The sequence below is a fragment of the Protopterus annectens genome, chromosome 4.part0 (genome assembly GCF_019279795.1).
Source record: "Protopterus annectens isolate FY-2018-M chromosome 4.part0, PAN1.0, whole genome shotgun sequence".
Classification (NCBI taxonomy): domain Eukaryota; kingdom Metazoa; phylum Chordata; order Ceratodontiformes; family Protopteridae; genus Protopterus; species Protopterus annectens.
The window spans coordinates 468,819,735-468,842,234 of NC_056733.1; the positions used below are offsets into that span (position 1 = coordinate 468,819,735).

At 37.8% G+C, this 22,500-nt stretch overlaps 1 protein-coding gene across 1 annotated transcript in view; it reads right to left on the reverse strand.

Moving 5' to 3' along the window:
• The window catches only part of CHEK2 (checkpoint kinase 2), a 1,207,489-nt gene that overhangs the window by 446,073 nt on the left and 738,916 nt on the right, over positions 1-22,500 (reverse strand). The window contains exon 10 of the mRNA XM_044068390.1: positions 5,020-5,106. Coding sequence (XP_043924325.1) covers positions 5,020-5,106 — 87 coding nt within the window. The remainder of the gene's footprint in view (positions 1-5,019; positions 5,107-22,500) is intronic.

Sequence of the window (22,500 nt, forward strand, 5' to 3'; positions counted from 1 at the left end):
AAGTAGTGAATATTGTAAGAGACATAAAAGAACTGGAGTGTGATTTTTTAGAAAAAGGTAGGAGAAAATTACTAAGAAAAAATGGAAATTGCAGGAACAGTACATGCAGAATAATGTTTGGGAGGAGTGAGGTTTAAGGGAAGGCAGGAACTGAGCAATTTATGTAACGCTGGATTGATAATGGTACAGAAAAGTATATGTGATGTATAATGCTTGTAAACTTGAGCATACTAACATGGTTTGTTTTCTTTTATATAAAAGTATGTTTGCCTATGTCTTAAGTGATATTCAATAAATGTGCTTAAGAAAAAAGTAGTACCAGAAGATGATGGAACTGGATTTGTTCTAATAGAGGAGGTCACTGCAGCAATTAAATAGATTATGTTGGGGCAAAGCTGCAGGACAGATGAGATTTGGCCAGATATAATGAAGGCAATAGACATTCTTAGACTATCATTCTTAACACATTTCTCATACTGTGTATAAGGCTGGGACTGTAACTTAGACTGACAAACATACAATGATCCCAGTTTTCAAAAGGGGGGTCAGGAGAGTGTGCTTTAACCATAGACAGATCACATTCCTCAGTCTCCCTAGAAAAGTGGATGCTAGAGTTGGAAAGAATGCTTCATCCAAGAGTCAAACCTCTGATTCAGGAGAAGCAATGTTTTACTGTCCTGGCACAGGAACAGTGTATCGACTCTGTCCTTACACAGACAACAAATGGGTCATGGGAGTCCAACTATAATGTGTATACACTTTTTTTTTTAAATGTCTCTACACATTTTTTTAGACATACAGATTACATCCTATCATAAAGGATTGTGTTCTGGAATATATTAAATACTACAAAGGTTGCATGCCATTGGGCCTCTGTCTTACAGATGTGACAGCTGCTCTGTATTCCAGAAGTTAAGATGAATACTTTCAAGGTGGGTATATAACTTGTGCCAACACAGTATCTTTTCTCCTCCTCATTTCATAGGAAGTTACCAGGCTAATGTCCCTAGCCAAGCCTAGACAAGTTATTACCCTTATTTCCATGATCAGCACCTACTGTCCCTGTCCAAGGGGGACAGAGACGGAACCCCTGGGGTGAATTTATGGTCACCCATCCAAACGTCCAGACTGCGTTTGAAGAGGGCCAATGAGGTGCTCTGTTTGACAAGAAGTGGGAGAATGTTCCAAAGATGTGGTAACCTCAGAGACAAGTTTGTCCCCTCCAGCAGGTTTTATTAATGTCACATACCAGGTTACAGTCTTTAGAGTGAGTAACGCATGTACCATTTGACTTACAGTTATGCAGCATTTCCAATAACGCAGAGTCAGAGATTGCCTTGTATGCAAGGCACAGATCACCTCTGAATAGTCTGTATAAAACAGAAAAGTGACAGTGATTTCAGACAATTCCCCACTGGACAGATGCTGAAGACCTTGAATTTTCCTTGTGAGGAACCTTTGTGGTTTCTTCAATTGCTTAGAAAGTTAAACAGCAAAAGGGGCATTGCACTCTATTAGCCTGATGAGGGAAGAGTACAGGGAGGTTATAACTTCTTTTCTGGAGGCAATGCCCTTACTTCTGAGATGAGCGATATAGAATGCCTTTCTTACCACTGTGGAGACATGGTGGTCAAAGATAAGGTTGCTGTCAAGCCCAGGTCTCTCACCACTGAGTGCATACTTGAGGTGTTGCTTTTGATGTGGTAGTTAGCAGGACCATTGCTTTTACCGAAAGGAATGACAATACATTTTTTGCACCGAGTTTAAGGCCATGACTTTAGTACTACTCATTTGTTTGTGTACGACTCTCCTGTAGGATGTGGACATCATTTGAAGATTTTACGATCGCTACCAGTTAGCAGTCATCACCAAACTTTGTCAGCCACTAACTTTTAATTTTTGCTTGTACTTCGGAGAAAACAGATTCCAAATGGCAGAGGTCCCAGGACTGATCCCTGTGGAACACCAGTGGTTGCAGGTCTGCTGCTGAAGGTGTTTAACTGGAACTTAAACAACCCACACTCTCAAGCAACCTACAATTTTGATTGGCTCGTATGCCATATACAAGCAAATCAAAAATCACAAAGCAGAGTCACTTTTACTCAATCCGGAGCAGCCTTCTGCTCTGCACTGAGCAGAAGTGGCTCTGCTTTGTGAATTTTGATGGTCTTGTATGCAAGCCAATCAACAATTGCAAAGTGGAGCCTCTTCTGTTGAATGCAGAACAGCCTACTGTTCCACATTAAACAAAAGAGGCTCTGCTTTGCGATTTTTGATTGGCTGGTATGCTGGTAGACAAGCCAATCAAAAATCGCAAAGCAGCTCTCAAGCAACCAGAAAGTACACTTATCCTGCACCTACCAATCTCCACAGGTGCTGGTTAAGTGAGAGTTTACTGCATAAGGGTTGATGTCTAGTTGGGTGAGTTTGTCAATGATGCCGGAGTGGGAGACAAATGTCAAACAACTTGGCTAAGTCCAGTAGGCTGTATGCACACATCGCCCCTCATCCAGGGCCTTGGAAACGGTCTCGAAGACATCCACCAGGTTTAATAGGCATGATCTCTATTTGACAAATCCAAACTGAGTAGGGTCAAGTATTTGGAGATTACCTATATTTTTGAGGTCCATGGTCTTACAGATAAGGCTAGTCAGGATAATAGGTCTATAGTTCCTGGAGTCAGTGGAAGCACCACTTTTGTGCATGGGAATTTGTGGCTTTCATGAGCAGGACTAACCTGTAGTCAAAAATCTCAAAAGTATCCACTCTGGGAGCGTGATTGTGTGGAGAAACAGACTGCCTCAATTTCAAGTCACTAATCTCCAGTGTTCAATGAAATGATTCACTACAAAGTATGAAGTGGGGTAAAAATTAGCAACATCAAAAATAGGACATAGTTCTCTTTCATGAAACAGTGAACTGCCTACAAGTGAGGGGGGAACAGCAATTTCAGGTGGAGAAGTTGAAAGCACCTTGGGGACTTGTTCATACGTGAAGGTACAGGTGGCTGGCAGACTAAGTGGCAGCAGTAAAGATGAAATTGTAATGGACTGTCATGGTGTGGTGACAACCACGTCAAAGATGAAACACTCAATCAATACACCTATCCTTATCCTATAGTGAACAGCTTTTGGGAATGAGAAAATAAAACTGTGGCTACAAGCAGCAGAAATACAGTTCCTTCGAATGGTAGAAGGTCTCCATGACAGAATAAGGAGCCTGGTAATACCGGAGTATAGCCACTGCTCCACTGTAATGAGAAGAGTTGCATATGACTTGTACACAATGCGGAAATGTCCCCAGAGTGCTGCCTCACAGAGGTACACTAGGCAAGACTCCGTGCCAGTCCCACAGCATGTTAGGACTGGATCTTCTTGAACTTCCTGGGAATATCTAAGGATCCCTTTGGTTGAGCAGGAGATAGTTACTTGTGACAGAAATCTAATCCACCCTGCTCAGCTTGCTACCACCATGTCCGTTCACTAGGGCAAGAGAAACTGGATTATTGTAAACAACCTCAGTTCAGATTACTGACAAGTTTGCTGACTCTGATATTAAAGCTATATTTACTAAGCACTGTCAAAGTTTTATGCATTACACTCCTCATTATGGAGGGGGCAGCATCCCTTAATCTCAGTGTCAGAGAAGTTTATAACTAGGGGGAGATGGGTTGCAAAATAAACTGATGCATCTTGGAGAAACGATAGGTTTGTACATAGGATAAGGAGCACAGCATGAAAACAGTTTCCTGGAAAGGTGGGATTGAAGAAGCGATTACCCAGATCTTTTTCAATCTACTCCATTATTCCTTTAATTTCTATATTAGTTAATATATTACACTGCAAAATAATGACATAAAACAAAATCATTTTTATTCATTTTTTTACACCAAAAGGCAGGTCATTATTTGGCAGTTTACCAAGATGCTGCAACTATCAAACATCAACAGTTAGTCCAAGAAAAGGCTGTGCAACCTTTACTTAGCTAGCAAACGCTTATCAAATGACAGCAAACAGATGGCTCCAGATCAAAAATATCCTGAAATGGCATGCAAAGATCATTTCCTGAAATGGCACTTAGATCAGTTTCTCTGACTTTTACAATGTTAAGGAAAGTATCAAGATTCATTAAATACATCCTTTATGATATGCAATGCAATATGATCTATGCTGTATTTTATGATGTCCAACCTTTTCATCAAGGAAGACTAAACACTACAGAACAAATACAGTTTGATCAAAGCAATTAACATGCCAGTGACATTGGCTCCTCTGAACTAGGTCACTGACCCAGAAAAATTATACTTGATTCAAACACCCTCAGTCATGACCTGGCACAGCTTATGCTATAAGGAATAAATTAATCACTGTCAGTAATTTTACAGTGATCAACCAGAAGGCACTAAAATTATCTCCCCAGACACTCATACTGTGTCCACAGAGGGTGTCCCACTACTACTACTAACCCTCAATAAGTGGCTGTCATGCTACCTATTTAAGAATCCGCTATCTTCATTACTGCAAAGGTGGTCCACTGCTATCAGACAGAGGATATATTTGCTATTAAGTATCCAGGTGTCTTGCAGCCACAAAAAGGTTAGTCTCCAAATATCATCTTAATTTAGTACTGTTTCATGTTTATCCAAATTAGCAACCACATAAACATTCATAAAAGGTAACTAAATGCCATCCACCACATGACTTGCACATATGTAGGGGCTCACTGCCTTTATCTAGAGAAGCTAGTCTGGCATCTATACAGGATGAAACCAGTAATGAAAAGTTCAAACAGATCCAGAGACTGCCACAGACCACAAGTTGGTAAATTCAAAAGTATCCAAGGATCTATACAGGATGGCTGTCACTCATTACAGAAGTCACATGCCTTAAAATTCCACCAAGAGTAATAAATGTCACAAATCTCAAGGGCCACAGTCCTAATGTCTACCTCTATTACCTCATGTCAATACTGGAAGACACTTCCACGTACACGCTGGAACCACATGATTCAACTACTTACCTTGATAAGGCATTCCTCACTGTTAGAAGATAGCAAAACATTTTCAGTTTTGAGGTCACGATGAGTAATGCCATTTTCATGTAGATACTGTAAGATTAGAAAAAAAATCACATCAGAGCATATCAGAACACTGAAATACCCCACTTTCAAAAGCCATGCTAACATTCAAAACGTTTAAACTAAAACATAGAGGCATGACACAAACAAGAGTAGTAATGTGCAAGTATACTTAGCATAACAGCAGATCCTACAGGAATGGTCACTGTGACAGTAAATTAAACTTTGGATTTTATTCCAACTACCTTTTCTTTATTCCAGTCTTAGGTTTATCAGCAAGGGATTATTCTTTATGAAAGCTCATGCGGAGCCACTGCCTTCATTGCATGAATTCTTGGTAGGTGGGTGAGACATTCATATAAAGGTAGCGTTAAGTTTCTTTTGCTATTGTTTGCTTACACCATGGGGAGCTGTGACTATGGCAAACAACTCACCTAAAAATTAATAAATACTACAAACAAAATAAAAAAAAAATGAAGTTTTAAGTAAACATATATGATTATTTATGGAGAAAAAGGGAAGATTTAATATTATTGCAACAAGCCTTGAAGGCCTACTGTTATGCTACCTCTGGCTGTATTATGCACACCCTCTGTCCTCTTCTGCAGTCATCTTTTCACACAATCAAGACTTGGTTAATTTGCATGGGTCTACAACCAAATATCTCAAAGACAAAAGTAATGTTTTTCTCAACTAAATCTCAATCCACAACCGTCCAGGCCAAAACTCATCCCACCCTTACAAACTTGTCTGTTAGGTAACCCACTCTATAAAAGTTTAAATAAGATTATTTGATTTACCCTTGATAATTAAATTTATAGCTAACTGAACTGCAAAAACTAACTTCCCTTTGGGTAAATAGTAGAAGGCTAAATCTTTCCCAGTAGCCAAAGCCAGTGTCTCCACAGCTAGATCCTAACTTCCACCCGGTCACAAATATGCCTCTCGCATCTTTAACTTAGCATCATCACTTCAAAGCAAACTGGAACAAGCACAAAGCAGGACTGCCGAATTTGCTTCTAGGCATAACAATCACACCCACTAAGGTTACTACCTTTCCTCTTTATGCAGGACATTGCCTATTTGGGCAGTTGTGACCTGCAAAAAAATGAAAAATGGCAAATGCCCTATGATTTAAAGAAAGAGAAAAAAAATCACCAAGTGTCCTCTAATAGTTGCAGAAAACAAGCTTTATGCATTTGAAATCACTTAATAGGATAAACAACATCTAAATTCTAAAAAAGTGAGCTTTTACTTTTTCAACAAAGTGATACCCAGCCCTTTGAAATGATTATAGGTATGCTTTGTCCTAAAAAATGTCATGTTTCCAGAAAAAAGTCCCACTATGGACGTCTTAAAAAAAAGTAGTAATCCTAACACCTACTAATGTCCCTCACTGATTGCTCTTTGTAAACTTAAAATAAGACCAATACCCGACTTCTACACAGCTATATTTGGCTTACAAAGTCCTTTATTATCCAAACTACCAAGTCCCATTTAAGTTTACTAATTAGAGGACCTCTCCACAGAACCTCACCATTTGGTTCACATTCTCACATCCTTCAATAAATTGATTGATTCAATGTTTTCCATTTCCACTAGCAAAATTTAGAATAAACTTCCTCCTGGGAGAGGGACTTTCTAAGACAACCAGACCTTTCAAACCCCTATGGCCCTCACCTCAGTGACGAGAAGCAACTGTGGTATTAGCAAAGAGTTTCATTCCCTTTGCATATAAATGGAAGTTATGTACTTTCCATAATGCTGTAGCATTTTCATCGCAGTCAATCAGATATGACTGCTGGGTTTGCAGCCACTTGCTGGATCCAATTCTGCTATACTATAGCTCTTAACCTTGAGCTCCTTTAAGAATTTTCATTCCCATAATCCTACTGGGCTCTTCTCTCCTTATATTGAGTTTACTAGCCATCCACCAAAAACAAAACAAACAAAAAAAAATCAATAAATAAAAGCTAGTAAGAAAAGATGCAGACCGAAGAGCTTTCTGACAGTCTGTTGATGAATAACTTTAGACACAGACTACAGGGTGTCCTGCGGTTAAGCCAGCAGCATTGCAGTCTATTTTGAAGTTCTAGTTTGAGAAGCAATCATCCCTACTATACGACCTTGATGTCCAATATAGGATAATCTGGTATTGGAGATACCCCCTCCCCCGAGAAAGTCAAGGTCTAAGACACTAAAAACAGCACCATCCGCAATAGTGCCAAAGGCTCAGCACTAAGTGAATCAGAGGGGTCTGAATAGAGCCCAAAAGATAAGTCCTATTCAGCTCCAGGTACACAGACTCTGGAGGATGACTCCACTCTAAAACCACTGGATCCACAACATGAACAAGGGAAGGAGCCACTAAAGGGAAGAACGATCAGCCCAATTCACCCTAGAAACAGATGGGGATGGATGACACCTACTTTGAGTCTTAATGAATGTTGAGTTTCCAGATCCAGCCTATGAACTTTAGGTGTCAAAAAGCATATGAAGTCACCCAATTTCATATTCTAGGCTCCTGATCCCTAGCTGCCTTTGCTTTCGCTCTTTTCTTCTCTCTTCTATGCTTTTTGAATGCTCAATCAGTGGGGAAGAAGACCTTTTATAATAAGCTTACTGCATCTGTCAGAAAGCAATCATGACCCAAAGATCTTCCAAATCGCGCAGATCACAGTGAGATGTTCTAGCCGCAGGCACATGACACAAAGGTCATGAGTGTTCTGCTGTGGAATTTAATGGCCACATTTGGCAAATTTAATTTTACACACACACACACACACACACACACACACACACGTATTACATCTACAGCAGCCCTAGCTGTATGGGTTATATCCTGCATTGGATACAACAGCTAGCCAGCTTCTAATGCCTCAGGGCACATTTCACGCACTCCAACCATTAGTCAGCTCAAGCTGAGCTGTCAAAGTCAGGTTTGCGTACCAAGCCCTTCAGAGTTTTCATGCCAATTGGGAGAAGGTTACGCTCTGAGAGGGCACTGCTAGGAAAAGAAAAAACACGTGTCCACACCCTGGCATAAAAAACAATGGTGGTGGAGATAGGGAAGGAGCAGCTACTGAAGTAGTGATCATACGGACTTCTACTGTTATTGTAAGTTTACTTACACAACCGTACTATTTTCTTCATTTACTCACTGCTAAAGGTAGCCTAAGCTACGCTGGTAGATTATCATAGCTTGAAATAACTGAGAGGTGGAAGGGTCCAGAAGTCCTAAGAGAACAGTCCTAGCAAAGCCCATCCTAGACCTGGTTAAGGAATCCGTTTTATACTGCTTTGTAAAAGTATATACCCAAAAAAGATCAGCAAGTGAACATACAGCCACTAAGTACACCAAAAACTCATGTAGTGTCGAACAGCCTGCATCCACCATAAAACATGAAAATATATTATAAGGCCCTTGGCAATAGGTTAAAGATGTTGAAAGAATCCACGGACAACAGGATCTGAATTAACGTCTAATCACATAAAAAGTAAATACTAACACCAGTATAAATCGTTAAGCGCTTTCATCCCTAATATTCATGACTTCATCAGAACCATTCACCCATCAATAAAACACTATTTAAATATGAAAAACTTATAATCATTTGACAAATTCCTTAAAGAGGTAATGTACAAAAATAGAACTCCTCAACCATTCTAATAAAATAACCATCTAATATATGAAGATTACATGCATATTGTTTTTTATCATACAAAATAATAATTTTAGTCTTACAAGTCATAAAAGTTTAACAGTGAATCAGCTCTAAAATAAATAAAAAGCAACATGAACATTCAAAACCAATGAATTTCTTGAAAACTCCATTTCTAAAAAAGATTAAATGTCCATGTAACATTTGATATTACATTTAAACCATGAATATAAAACACAAATATGATATAAACATCTAAAATATGAATTTAAAATGTATTTACAATTGGGCAGCTCTAAACTTAAGAACAGGGGTAACAGAAATCTGTTCATTCAGACCCAGGTCATTTGATGCATTAAATCTCAATTGCCAAGTAAGTTCCCTTAGTTCAAGTTTTGTTTCCCCAGGAACCTCCACGAATGTCAAATGGGACAAGTTCTGAAATACCAAAAAAAATTTAGAAAAGTTATGACAATTTTGTGAATGTCTACATAGTGAATTATTTATGTTGCCTTTAGATGTGGCATATATGTATGCTCATAAATTCTCTTTTGAAACTCTGTTTTATCTATGTAAAAGCATGAGCATCCTTGGCATACAGCTATATAAATCACCCACTTCAAAGCACAGTTCCCATCTCCTAAAAGGTATTTTTGAGGGGAGTGTCTCCAAAGTAATTTCTTAATGTCTTTTTTTTTTTTTTTTTTTAACACCTTTATTGAATTATCACTTGTGACACAGGCACATTTACATTTATATAAAAGCAATCAAACTCAAACTGCATTAACAATTCACGTTTACAAACATTATATTTCACATACATTGCTGTATGTCATATAACCTACACAACATTACATAAATTATTCAATTCCTGCCTTGTTTTTTAAACCAAGAAACACCCTTATTAAACCATCACTTACACTAGCAATCATACATTTATATAAATTAAATCAATCCTAGTAAGCATTTTACATCACAGACCATACTTGCATATTCCCAGTTGCAAACAGTATACATCACTTATAATCTAGCAAACATTATACATCACTTATAATCTAACCAGTCATTTGCAGTCAAACATTACATAGCTTATGTCCTGCCTTCTTTTAAACCTCATTCCTCCCCTGTATGTATTGTTCCCACAGTTCCTACTTTTTCCTGTGTAGAGTAATGTTTTCAATGCAATGAACGCTAAGACCGTGGGGAGACCTGACTACTTGTAGAGCAGCTCAAGTCAAAACTTGTCCTGTTTTAATTTCTAATTCAAATTTATGTTCAACACAAAGAGGGGCTTCCAATCTCCCCAGTGATTCTCTTGGCCTCCCTTGTACTCAACACACGGCATCATCAGGTCAGGACCAAAACCATCGATTTTCTAATAATATAGAATTTAATGAATGGAAAACAAATCATCTTTGTATGGAGACAAACATTCAGGGATCTTCATATATAAGTGAGAGCTATAGTTCTCTAAGTGAACAGTTGCGTAAGTTTGAAAAATGTCTTCTTTTTAAAAAACTGCAGCTGGAGAATTGTTACTTGCAAAATTGAAATACAGCAACTGCCAAAAGGACTTGGGGTATGGAGATGCAAAAATGGCTCATCCAATAATCCTGAATTTTATCACCTCTGTGGCTGTGTTCGACAGTGGCACAGGAAAATAATTTTCTTGGGTGGCAAAAGCCAGGGTACCTTTTTGACCGGGCTTGTATAGGCCACAGGGCAGACAGCCTAGTACCTACATATGAACCTATGAACTATATGCAGTTTTCAATAAAACAGGATGTAACATTATGAACCTCACTGTACAATATAACATTCAACTGGATCAGTTGTCTGTTCAGTTAGACGGATCAGTTGTCTGTTCAGTTAGACAACCTGAACAGATCGATAAAAGAGGATTTAAACTTCAGCTACTAGAACACTAATTATATGAATTCATTTCCTGACGTGGATAGAGCCTGTAATATTACTTCAACATGGAAATTACAGAAGTTAAAAAGAGACGCTAATGAACATGCAAAAGAGAGGGTGTATCCTAAACCACAGAGAGCTCAGAATTTGTCCAATCACCTACATCAATCTACCAATGACGCAACAGGAAGTTACTTCCCTGGTTAACGATAGAAGACAGAGGCTTGAACAAGTCCATTTAGAGGAAGGATGATCAAGGAGGTCCGAACGGATTCGCAACAAACATCAATACACAAACACTTGGAATCAACAGGAATCCAGTAATGTTTACATACAAGAGGGCCAGACCTAAGAAACATTTCAACAACTGGAGAATGAATTAACAGTTAGTGAGCCAGTTCCTCTGACCTGACTTTCTGTATTATTTCCAACACAAGTGGTGACTTAAAAGTGTACAATTTTTCTGACAAACTTATTAATCAGGAACATGTTAATGTGTTATCCAAACGTTCAACTTTCATGCCAGCCAAAAGGGCTAATTTGAGTAAATGTTTTTAGACTTAAAATTGCTTACAAGCAAATTAAATTTAGACCTTTGGTTTAATGAAGAACAAACGCAATTGCCACATGCTTAATTAAAGAGACAGAGTTGCTTTAACCCCCCTCCCCATTACACCATTGCCTGCAATTATTCAAAACATCATGCGAGTTTGATATTCGTAATTGCCTGGGACAATCTTGCAAAACAAAGTATTATAATAAGACTGAAATGGAGAATTCATTATTTAAGGAATTAGCCAACGACAAATCTACTAGGGTGATGATGCCCGATAAAGGTGGCAGCCTCACTGTAATGAATTGTTCAGATTATTTGAATAGTATAAATGGTGTATTGTTGGATAATAGCTACGAGAAAGCATCACATAATGAAATTAATATTTCATTTTGTAAGACTGATTATTAGAAGATATGTTGTTACAAAGGTCAAATTTTAAAATGTGAATATTAAACATGTACAATGATCAACCTTTTACTGCTAGTATCTCTGGCATCACAAAAATATGGCAAATCCTCAATTTAGGCCTAATGTGGATGCCAATAGGTCAAAAACATTTTTTACTGCTAAGTTTATTGATTATATTTAAAAAAATGGGTTAAATCATTTTAAGCATATATGTAAAGACTCGTAGCATTTTCTTAATATGCTTAATGGCGTTGAATTTCAAAAAAATGCAACTTTGTAACCACTGATGTACATAATCTTTTTTCTGTTATTCCTCATGGTTTTCTGCATCTTCTGTAATGGGATGTCAGCTCTGACCAACCTAGGGGCTCAGAGCCATGCCTAGCCTCATTAAGGGTACCAGGAACCTCTTCCCTAACAAAAATCTGGGGAATCCCTCTAGGCCCTTTGGAAATGATCAGCCACAGTCTCCCTTGACATCTGTGATGGACATTTGCATAGCCTCAGAGGACAAGTGAGAAGCTGGTTCTATGCCTGCCTCCTACACATTCGTTGCAGAAGAAACCATTATCGGCATGCGACTGTCTTCAAGATCTTCATCCACCTTGACAGAAATATGTCAGGTGGAGGCTTGACAACAGCAGAGTCAAATTAAGACTTTTTGGTTGTCTTTTTAAAAGACAGCTGTACCTTGGGGCAGGCAGATACAGCCATGGTACACTGGGTCAAACGTTTGAGATGTTTTCTCAAAGTAAATGGATAAAGAAGGCAGACAGCGGCAGAGTTCTTGGAACAAAAAGCCTGACAAAATGTACACTGGGTATAATTGTGTGAAGCACCTAGGCAGAATTAACAATTCTCATGACAGTCTTCATGGGGAATCTGCCTCCCACACTGACATTCTCCCTTCCTGGATGACACCTCTAGACGTAGGATTGTTCTTTTTAAAAGACTAAATTTAATCTGTCTTGGAAAAGTTCACATACGAGTCTTACTAAGCACTACCTAGAAAACAACATTTCTCTAGTGTGTTACATAGGCATAAATGGCTGCCCTCTTTCCAAGTACATAAGCAGCAGGTATTACATTTTTTTTTTTTTTTTGCTAGCCACGTAGTAACCTATTAAAATACTCTGGTCCCATTTAGGGGTTAGCATAATGGTTAAAGTGTTTACCTTAACAGTCAAAGTACAGGCTTTAATTCTCACCTTGGGAAGCCAGGCCAGGGTTAAAAAAGGCCCCTAAGGTCGTTAGCCTAGTAATCACCTATGAACCCTAAGTATACAAAGAAAAGAAGGAAAAAGAAGGAACCCCAACAGGTCACTTATCTGTAAATGGCTTGGTAGAAACCAGCTCAGCAATGGGTGTTCAGACAGATGTTACCGACAGCAGAAATTTTCTGAATATTGAGGATGTGTATGTCACCTTTACGCCCTATACCTGTGTGGGGAGATTATATGCTCGACATACGATGCTGGGAAGATATAAAGACTTTGGTATACTGGCTAGATGCTGGGCTATACTTGGCAGGAGATCCCACATGTAATGAATACTGCAGCAGTGATAAAGGATATCACCATCTACATAGAAAAACATACATCTCGGTTTTCACGCATTTTGAGAAATTCTGAGAATGTAGGTAAAATCTTTTTCTCTACAGTGACCCCTGGGCAAATGCTTCAGAAATCAACATTAAAACAAAGAAAATTGTAGATCTAGGGTTGTATATATTTAATAGACTTTTGCAGAAAAGATTGCAGACTATCAAATAAAATAATGGGTGCAATAAGGCACCTTCCAAGACTGTACACATAGGAGAACCAGCTGCAGAAAGAATAAAATCACTACAAATATATAGTGAATATATAAGGTGTACCACACCCCTGTTAAAATGTCAGGTTTTTGTGATATAGGAGACAACAATAAATCTTCCCACTTTTAATGTGACCTATATCCTGTACAATTCAATTAAAATGCAAACAAATCTGTTAGAGGAAAACAAATAAAAAAATTGTACAATAAGCTGGTTGCATAAGTGTGCACACCCTTAAACTAATACTTTGTTGAAGCACCTTTTGATTTAATTACAGCATTCAGTCTTCTTGGGTACACACCTGCCATCAATTAAAGAGACTCTGATTAACCCCAAATAAAGTTCAGCTGTCCTAGTAGGATTTTCCTGACATTTACTCAGTTGCCTGCGACAGCAAAAGCCATGGTTCACAGAGAGTTTACAAAGCATCAACGGGATCTCACTGTTGAAAGGTGTCAGTCAGGAGAAGGGTACAAAAAGATTTCCACAGCACTGGATATACCATGGAACACAGTGAAGACAGTCATCAAAAAGTGGAGAAAATATGGGACAACAGTGACGTTGCAAAGAACTGGACATCCCTCCAAAATTGATGAAAACTGGTCAGGGAGGCTGCCAGAAGACCTACTACAACACTGAAGGAGCTGCAGAAATTTCTGGTAACTACTGGTTGTGTACTACATGTGACAATCTCCTGTATTCTCCATATGTCTGGACTATGGGGTAGGGTTGCAAGATGGAAGCTTTTTCTTACACAGAAAAACATCCAGGCCCAGCTAAAATTTGCAAAACAATACATCAAGTCTCCCAAAAGCATGTGGGAAAATGTGTTATGGTCTGATGAGAATAAGGTTGAACTTTTTGGCCACAATTCCAAAAGGTATATTTAGCACAAAAACAACACTTTGCATCACCAAAAGAACACCATCCCCACGTTGAAGCATGGTGGTGGCAGTATCATGCTTTGGGGTTGGTTTTCTTCAGCTAGAACTAGGGCCTTAGTCAAGGTGGAGGAAATTATGAACAATTCCAAATACCAGTCACTTTTGGACCAAAACCTTCAGGCGTCTGCTAGAAAGCAGAAGATGAAGAGGAATTTCACCTTTCAACACGACAATGACCACAAGCATACATCCAAATCAACAAAAGAATGATTTCACCAGAGGAAAAGAATGGGCCAGCCAGAGCCCAGACCTAAATCCAATACAAAATCTGTGGGGTGACCTGAAGAGGGCTGTGCACAAGAGAGGCCCTCGCAATCTGACAGATTTGGAGTGCTTTTGCAAGGAAGAGTGGGCAAATATTGCCAAGTCAAAATGTGCCATGCTGATAGACTCCTACCCAAGAAGACTGAATGTTGTAATTAAATCAAAAGTGTCTCAACAAAATATTAGTTTAAGGGTGTGCACACTTATGCAACCAGCTTACTGTACATTTTTTTTATTTGTTATAGTTCTAACAGAGGTTTGTTTTTCAATTGAATTGTACAAGTTATAGGTCACATTAAAGGTGGGAAAAGTTTTGAAATAATTTATTGTGGTCTCATTTTTTATATAAAAAAACTGGCATTTTAACAGTGGTGTGTACACTTTTTATATCCACTATATTTGTTGGAATTCTGATATTACTTTTTGTTTCTAATACCATCTGAATGCCTTAATCCCCTCTGCAGTATCTAGCCTCCAAAAAGAGTGGCAAAACAGACGGCCCCTTACCCTGTATATAAAAAAAAAAAAAAAAAAAACTTCTTAGAAGAAAATAGCTCAGGAGCTTCTTCTTTACACAACCAGTCATAAAAAAACTTTTAAAAGTCATGACAATATCATTAATCTAGAAAAACAATACAATCTTTACTTCTTTGGGATATTCCACTGAAAGTACGTTTCTAACAAAACACTCTGAAATAATTAACTATCATCATATTGTGCAGTAGAATGTATGATACCCTGCACATCTGCAAAGAACTATGGAGTAAAGATATGAAATAATCATCCCTAGCCATATCAAAGTATAATGCAACTATTCATACAATAGTCCTGGTAATTACAGTAAACAAATTCTCTGCAAAGACTGTTACCATGTATTCACAGCTACTGATATGTGGTTTGTCTCTCAAGTTCTACTGACATGTAGCAAATGAAAAACCCCAAATGTATCTAGTCACTTCATCTGAATGAGAAAATCTTCCATGTCAGATCACATCCCTGAAGTACCACACAAGTACCTCATCAATGCAGCACTCTTCAGTCTGTTCTTCATAATCATACTCTACATCCAATGCACTTGAATCCAGTCTGAAAAGTAATTTGTACAACACTGCCCTTTATTTCAGAGTCCATCACATGACGCAACCCTATTATACTATCCTTTGATGATTACATGATGATAAACATATGCAGATCACATGGTAAAAAAATCAACACTGCAGAAAATACCAGTCTGTACTTTCATTATGTTCTCTAAACTGTAATGTATTAAACAAAACAGATGGTCTTCCTGCTTATTTTTATAGGTTCAAAGGTAAACACCAGGTTAGTTGCCTTTTCAGGCCATTTTAAGTCTAGCTAATGTCCCTTTTTTTGTGCTCGAATTAACCATCCCATTTGGTTACAGACTGGAATTACCATCCTGTGGTTGATAATTATATATTACCAGTAATGAAAATAACTGGGATTGTACCATGGACAACCTGACCGACCAATGCATGGGCTAAAACACTTAGAAGTTGCCTCTATCCATTAGTAGAACAGGGGCAACACTGGCGTAATTTTTTTGCTTCCCGTGCATAGATCCAAGTTGAGCTTGAATATAGACGGGGATGAAATTTGTTTTATGTTGATGGGGAGTCCGTTCCAGAGTAGTAGTATCCTCTGCGAGATATATCAGTCTCTCCAAACTGTTCTGTTGATGTTGCAGAAGAATTTAGATACCTAGGCAGAGTATTTCTGATGCCATTTGACTTGCTGATGTGCAGTAAATCTATCGGTATTGGGTTGGGAGATGCCTTGTATGCCAGACACAGGTCACCTCTTAGCAGTCTGTAAGATAGAGTACAGAGTGACAGGGTTCTGAGTCGGCCCATGTAGGACATGTTTTTTTATTTATTTAATTTCAATTTGTTCAGATAATCCAGCTGAGCTACAGAACCCCTTTTCATGGAGTCCAGGGAAAAAAGCTCCACATATGTAATAATCAAAAACAGCATTTGTTACATGTAAAACAAGTTATCAAGGTATATACATAAAATCAGTTAAAGATAAAAACATACTTGCTCAGAGTCATACAACAGGTAAACTGAGAATAACCGAATCAAACCCAGGACTACATGATAAAATTCATTACCAGCTGTAGTATTACTCCTCTGCAGTGAGCTGCCAGATTAACATGGACATCTTCAATGAAACAATCCAAACCTTCTGCTCATCAGAGAAATATATGGTAATAAACTTTCACACTTAAAGTGCTACACTTAAAGAAACAGTTACCACAACATACATATGTTGCTCCTCATATTTAATCTCTAAGGTGAACTACATCTCCATCATCCAGGGGTATTGTGTACAAAGAATGATCACACACACGCACATGCATACACACTCCGAAAGAGAAATAACTTTACATAAATGACAGTCTATTAGAAAATAAGCCCTTGGAGATAACACAGTATCTGCAGTGGCAGCTCAGGCTCCTTTTATTGCCAGGGCACAAGAGGGGCACAGCATGAAGCTGTTGGGGCATGTAGGACATGTGAAATAATGAAAAAAGCCACACCAATACCAATAAAGTATAGAATACATAATACATGTAAGCAACTCCTCCATAATCCACTATTAAAAATGAAAGACCATTTCTCCATGAAAAACAGTGGATGCCATAATCTTACAAATCTTAGCAATGTCCACAACATAATTTGTCATGCTCAAGGATAACGGTTTACATGAAGTATTGATATGCTACGATGTAACAAGTGAGGGGTGTGGCTACCAATATAAAAGAGAAGGGGAAAATGTCACGCACAAAGACATTTATGCCGCAGTAAAAAGAGAAAAAAATATCATTAATCCAAGTTCAAAAATAAAGTGTCAGACTTATTTTGTTCTGTGCTGCATTGTTAGGAAACTAAACAAATACAACACATTTTGCCAACATTCAAGATAAAATACACATCTTCTCACTGCAGATACTGATGGATATCAAGGTAGTTTAAATATCTGTTAGTAGTAGTTTGAATTAGAAGCAAAAGTTGCCAGTTAACAGCTTCCAGATTAGGATAGTTTAGTCACCTCAGAAAAACTGTAGAGGGTCTATCAGCACTTGGACTAAAAATTGGAAGCCTGAATATAATTCATTTAAATGCATTTTGCTTATCATTTACTACTGTTAGAGGCAAGAGTTGCTTTGAGAACACACATCAGAGTAAATCATGCAAAAAAGAACACAAAATAAGTTCCATAAGCTGTGCAAGATGACTGTAACTCACACTACTGCCATTCTATTTACACGGTTGTAAAAATAATTCCTTATAGGTTTATAGCTAGGTACTAGGCTAGCGGTCCTTGCTGGTCATTTTAAGCCTAGCCAAGTTTCCTTTTTATGCTCAAAATAGCCAATCCCATTTGGTTATAGATTGGCCTTACCCATCCCATGGGTGATAATTATGTATTACCCCTAATAACTATAACTGGTATCATACCATAGATAATTTGAAGAGACCCATGCATGAGATAAAGCATTTAGGAGATGCCTCTGTCCATTAGTGGTACAGGGGCAGTCCTGGGGTAAATTTTTAATTTCCTATCGACAAATCCAAGCTGCACTTTAAAATGGACAGGGATAAATGTTGTTTTATATGTTCCACAGCAGAGAAATCCCCTGCAAAATAGGCTCGTCCTTCCAAACCATTGTTGATGTGGCAGAAGAGATTTAGATCCCTTGACTGACACCCTGCAAAATATGTTTGTCCTTCCAAACCATTGTTGATGCTGCAGAAGAGATTTAGATCCCTTGATTGAATATTTCTAATGCCATTTGATTTACTGATGTGCATTACCTCCATCAGTAATGGGTCAGAGGATGCACTGCATGTTACACACAGGTCATGTCTTAGAAGTCTGTAGGATACCGAACAATGTGACATGGCTTTTAGTCTGTTCATGTAGGACATGTTGTTTAGGTATCACTGTGGGTGTTGCAGTTGTTGGATGTGTCTGGACAGAATTTTAATCCAGGAAAAGAGGCAGTTGGACAACATGGGGAAATTTGCCCTTTTCCCCACTATACTGCAAACTCTGAGTTGGTATATTTAGTTGGGGGGGCAGCCCCCCTCTTGGGTGGGTTTGATATGCTTTGATGTGTTTTTTTTTAATGTTGGCCAGCTGCCTATTTTCACGGATTAAAATTCCAGTGGTGTGAAAGTTCATTGTCGTCTCGATCAATCAAGATTCGGTTTAATGAATTTTCGGTCTACTCAAGTAGACCCGTATATTACACACTCTTGCACAATGTGGAACAGGTGGGTAAAATGTGACATTTACTAACTAGGAAGGAAGCTTACATTACAGATAAACTGTAGACTTTATACTTGTATGTTCTTTTGCCAAAACAGTTACTTGCTTACAATGCAAAATGTTCTTTTTTTTCAGTGTTTATAAAAAAAAAATTTAGATACAAGTTGTAATATATTTAACTACACATCAACCTTTTCAAATATCACATTAGCCCAGGACCCCCCCTCCCCAACACACACACATGCAAATTAATCTCATACTCTCCCATCATCTTGAGTTACAAAACTGTCAGTGAAAGACTTTAGCCTTAATCCACATTTTGAGCTACATCATCATTCTACTTATTACACTGCTAATACGTTGATCTTTGATCTACATGCACACAACCATCAATTAAAGCCACTTGTATGACTGTACACCTTGGATATTTGCTTGAGATCATAAGAATGAATACATTCATAAATTGTGGCCAAGAAATGTATCTCCGCTTGCTGATGCTGCAACTATACTACCCAGTGCAACCATGCTTTTCAGGAGAACAGCCAGAAACCAGGGAAATATAAAACTTTAATCCAACTATAGTCCAGTCAAAGGTACAATAAATACACACAATCCAAAAATACAAATATCCGGATGAATAGAGTTAAGCGCTTTCACCTTGCTCATTGCAGAGCTTCTTCAGACCTAATTAAACAGCCATTCCAACCCATTTAAATACGTATATTAACAGATTAATTGATTAGTTGATTGCCTTTCTTAAGGCCATATTGCTATTAAAAACACTAAATATGCCTTAAAGACATATGAAAATGTATGAAAAATGTTAGAAAATATACAAACACAAATGCATTCTCCCCAAAGCTTAATGCACCATACAAAAATTTTTTTGAACAATAAATACTCCATGCTGGAATTGCAACGCACTCACATCCAAAAATATCATAGAAAAATAAAAATAAAAAGATTATAAACAAACCTAAAAAAATCGACCGTGATCTAAATGATTATAAAAACGGTAGAGCTTACCCCACTTTCAACAATTTTAAAGAGTCTAAAAATGCTGACAATGGTAATTCTGGTGGTGGTGGTCACATTGTAAGTACTACTGAACAACAAGGTATCCCTTTAGGGGAGGACACACTGAGGAGAAGCGAGAGGTTAGCTGGAAAACAGAGGAACTACTCTTTTCAGTATGCCCAGTCTTTCAGAGGGGGGAGGGGTAACAGATATCAGGGGAGAACACAGAATTACTTAGTACATCAGATTTGATTATTCCCTCACCCCATGAGAATTTTAATGATTTACACTTTGACAAAGTACATTCAGGACTTGGAAACAACAGCACTGACCCTAGAATTTGTAAAAAGGACAATTTTACTATTTATAATTTCACTGAATTAAGTATTGATGACAGGTAATTTAGAGTCTTCACTAAGGGGTTTCATTTTGTTCCTGTTAAGGGTGGTTCTATGGTTAATACTCTTATTGATCTTAAATTATTTATTAGAAAACTTAATTTGCAAATTTATTTCAAGGGTGCACAGTTGGACAGTGGTGAATTAACTAGAAGTTTATTCAATCCACCTACCAACTTTTTTTTAAAGCTTTTTCAGGAAATGGTGGAACAAGATTTAAGACATATTAATTTTTTCAATGACCCCTCAAACAATAACTTGCCCGAAGACGAAGAAATGTTAACATTCTTGGGAAATGAACAAATCAGAATTATGAAACCGGACAAAGGGGGAGGGGTGGTTTTGATGTACATTGATGAATACAAAATGTATATCCACAATATTTTACAGGATTGAGTGCTACACCGTAGTGTCACGTAATGAAATAAATATTGCCTATTCCAAAATTAAATATTTGTTGACTGACCACTTGCTTCAGGGTTGTATTAATGAGAAATTGTTCAATTTTTTTACATGTGGACTGCCCTAGAATCACAGTTATATTTGGAATTCCCAAGGTTCATAAAGGTATCGAGGCTCTTAAATTCAGACCCATAGTGGCTGGGGCAGGGAGCATTACTGAACCTTTGGGAATTTTTGTGGATTCTCAGTTAAAGAAATTTATTAACATAACGCATATTATAAAAGATTCCTGGGACTTTTTGAAAAAAAAATCACCACAGATAAATTTGATGCTAGCATCTGGTTTGCCACTATTGATGTGGAGTTATTTTCTAGTATTCCCCATAATACAGGGATGGAATGGTTTGGTGAAATTTTAAGTTCCGAAGCAGGACTAGGAGGTAACGTGACAAATTTAATTCTTGACCTCACTGACAATTCTTAGCAACAATTTTGTATATTTTAACAGTGATTTATATCAACAAAGGAAAGGGGTTGCCATGGGGGCCCCTTGTGCCCCCATTTACGCCAATTGTGTGTTGTATTACTGGGAGCAAAAAATTTGTGTTTAACACCCCCTGGTATCAATACATCACTTTTTATACCCGTTATTTGGATGATATTTGCGTACTGTGGAGGGGTACTAAAGAATTGTTTGAGGAATTTATGATGCATTTAAATAACAGTACTGATTTTTTGAAATTTACTTGTACTATTAATGAATCTATTATTAACTATTTGGATGTTTCTTTATATAAGGATCCTACTAATCACTGTTTTTATTCAAAGCTATATAGGAAATCCACCTTTTCTAACCCCTATTTGCATTTCCATAGTGCACATCCTTACCATCAGAAAAAAGGGATTGTGAAAGGTCAATTGATAAGAGCATCTCGAATGACCAGTGACTATTCGATACTTCAAGAATTTGACTACATTTGTTCCCTTTTTTTTAGAAAGGGACTACCCTGAATCTCTACTGGTGGGTCTAGTAAAGGAAGTACTGGACAACAGGGAAAGCAAGTTCTTTCCATTATTAGGGTTGCGTCAATTAGATGTAGTTCCAGGTAATAAAGAGGAGGTTCTTTATAATCATTCATTTATCCATACTTTTTCCTCTACTTCCCATCTAGTAGAAGAAACTATTAAAAAATATTGGCCACTATTGAGAGTGAATGAAGAAACAGGGAAATATATTCCTGTGCAACCCTCTTTTATTAGAAAGAGAGGTATGAATTTAAAGGACCTTTTTGAGGTGAAAAAAGTCAACCATAGTGTGGCAAACAAGGCCAAAAGGGGTACATTCAAGTGTGGTGCTTGCAGTCAGTGTAAATTTATCTTACAACAGAAGGAAATTAATATTCCTTCGAGAGGTATTAGATTCATGGCTTCCAGCTACTACAACTGCAGTACTAAGGGCATAGTGTACATTGGTATTTGCGTCAGTTGTAAAATTTTTATATAGGTAAGACCACACGTACACTTAGAAAAAGAATTTATGAACACTTATATGAAATTTCTAAGGAAAAGGAAACTAATGCCTTTTTTAAGCACTCTTTAACATGTAGTAACATGAATCTAATTTGCAGTATTGGAACAGATTGCTGTGGACCCCAGAGGTGGGAATTGGGAGGCTAGAATTGAGTTCAGAGAACTGTTTTGGCAGTTAAAAAACTGATGCAGGTAGACCACCAGGTTTAAATGACCA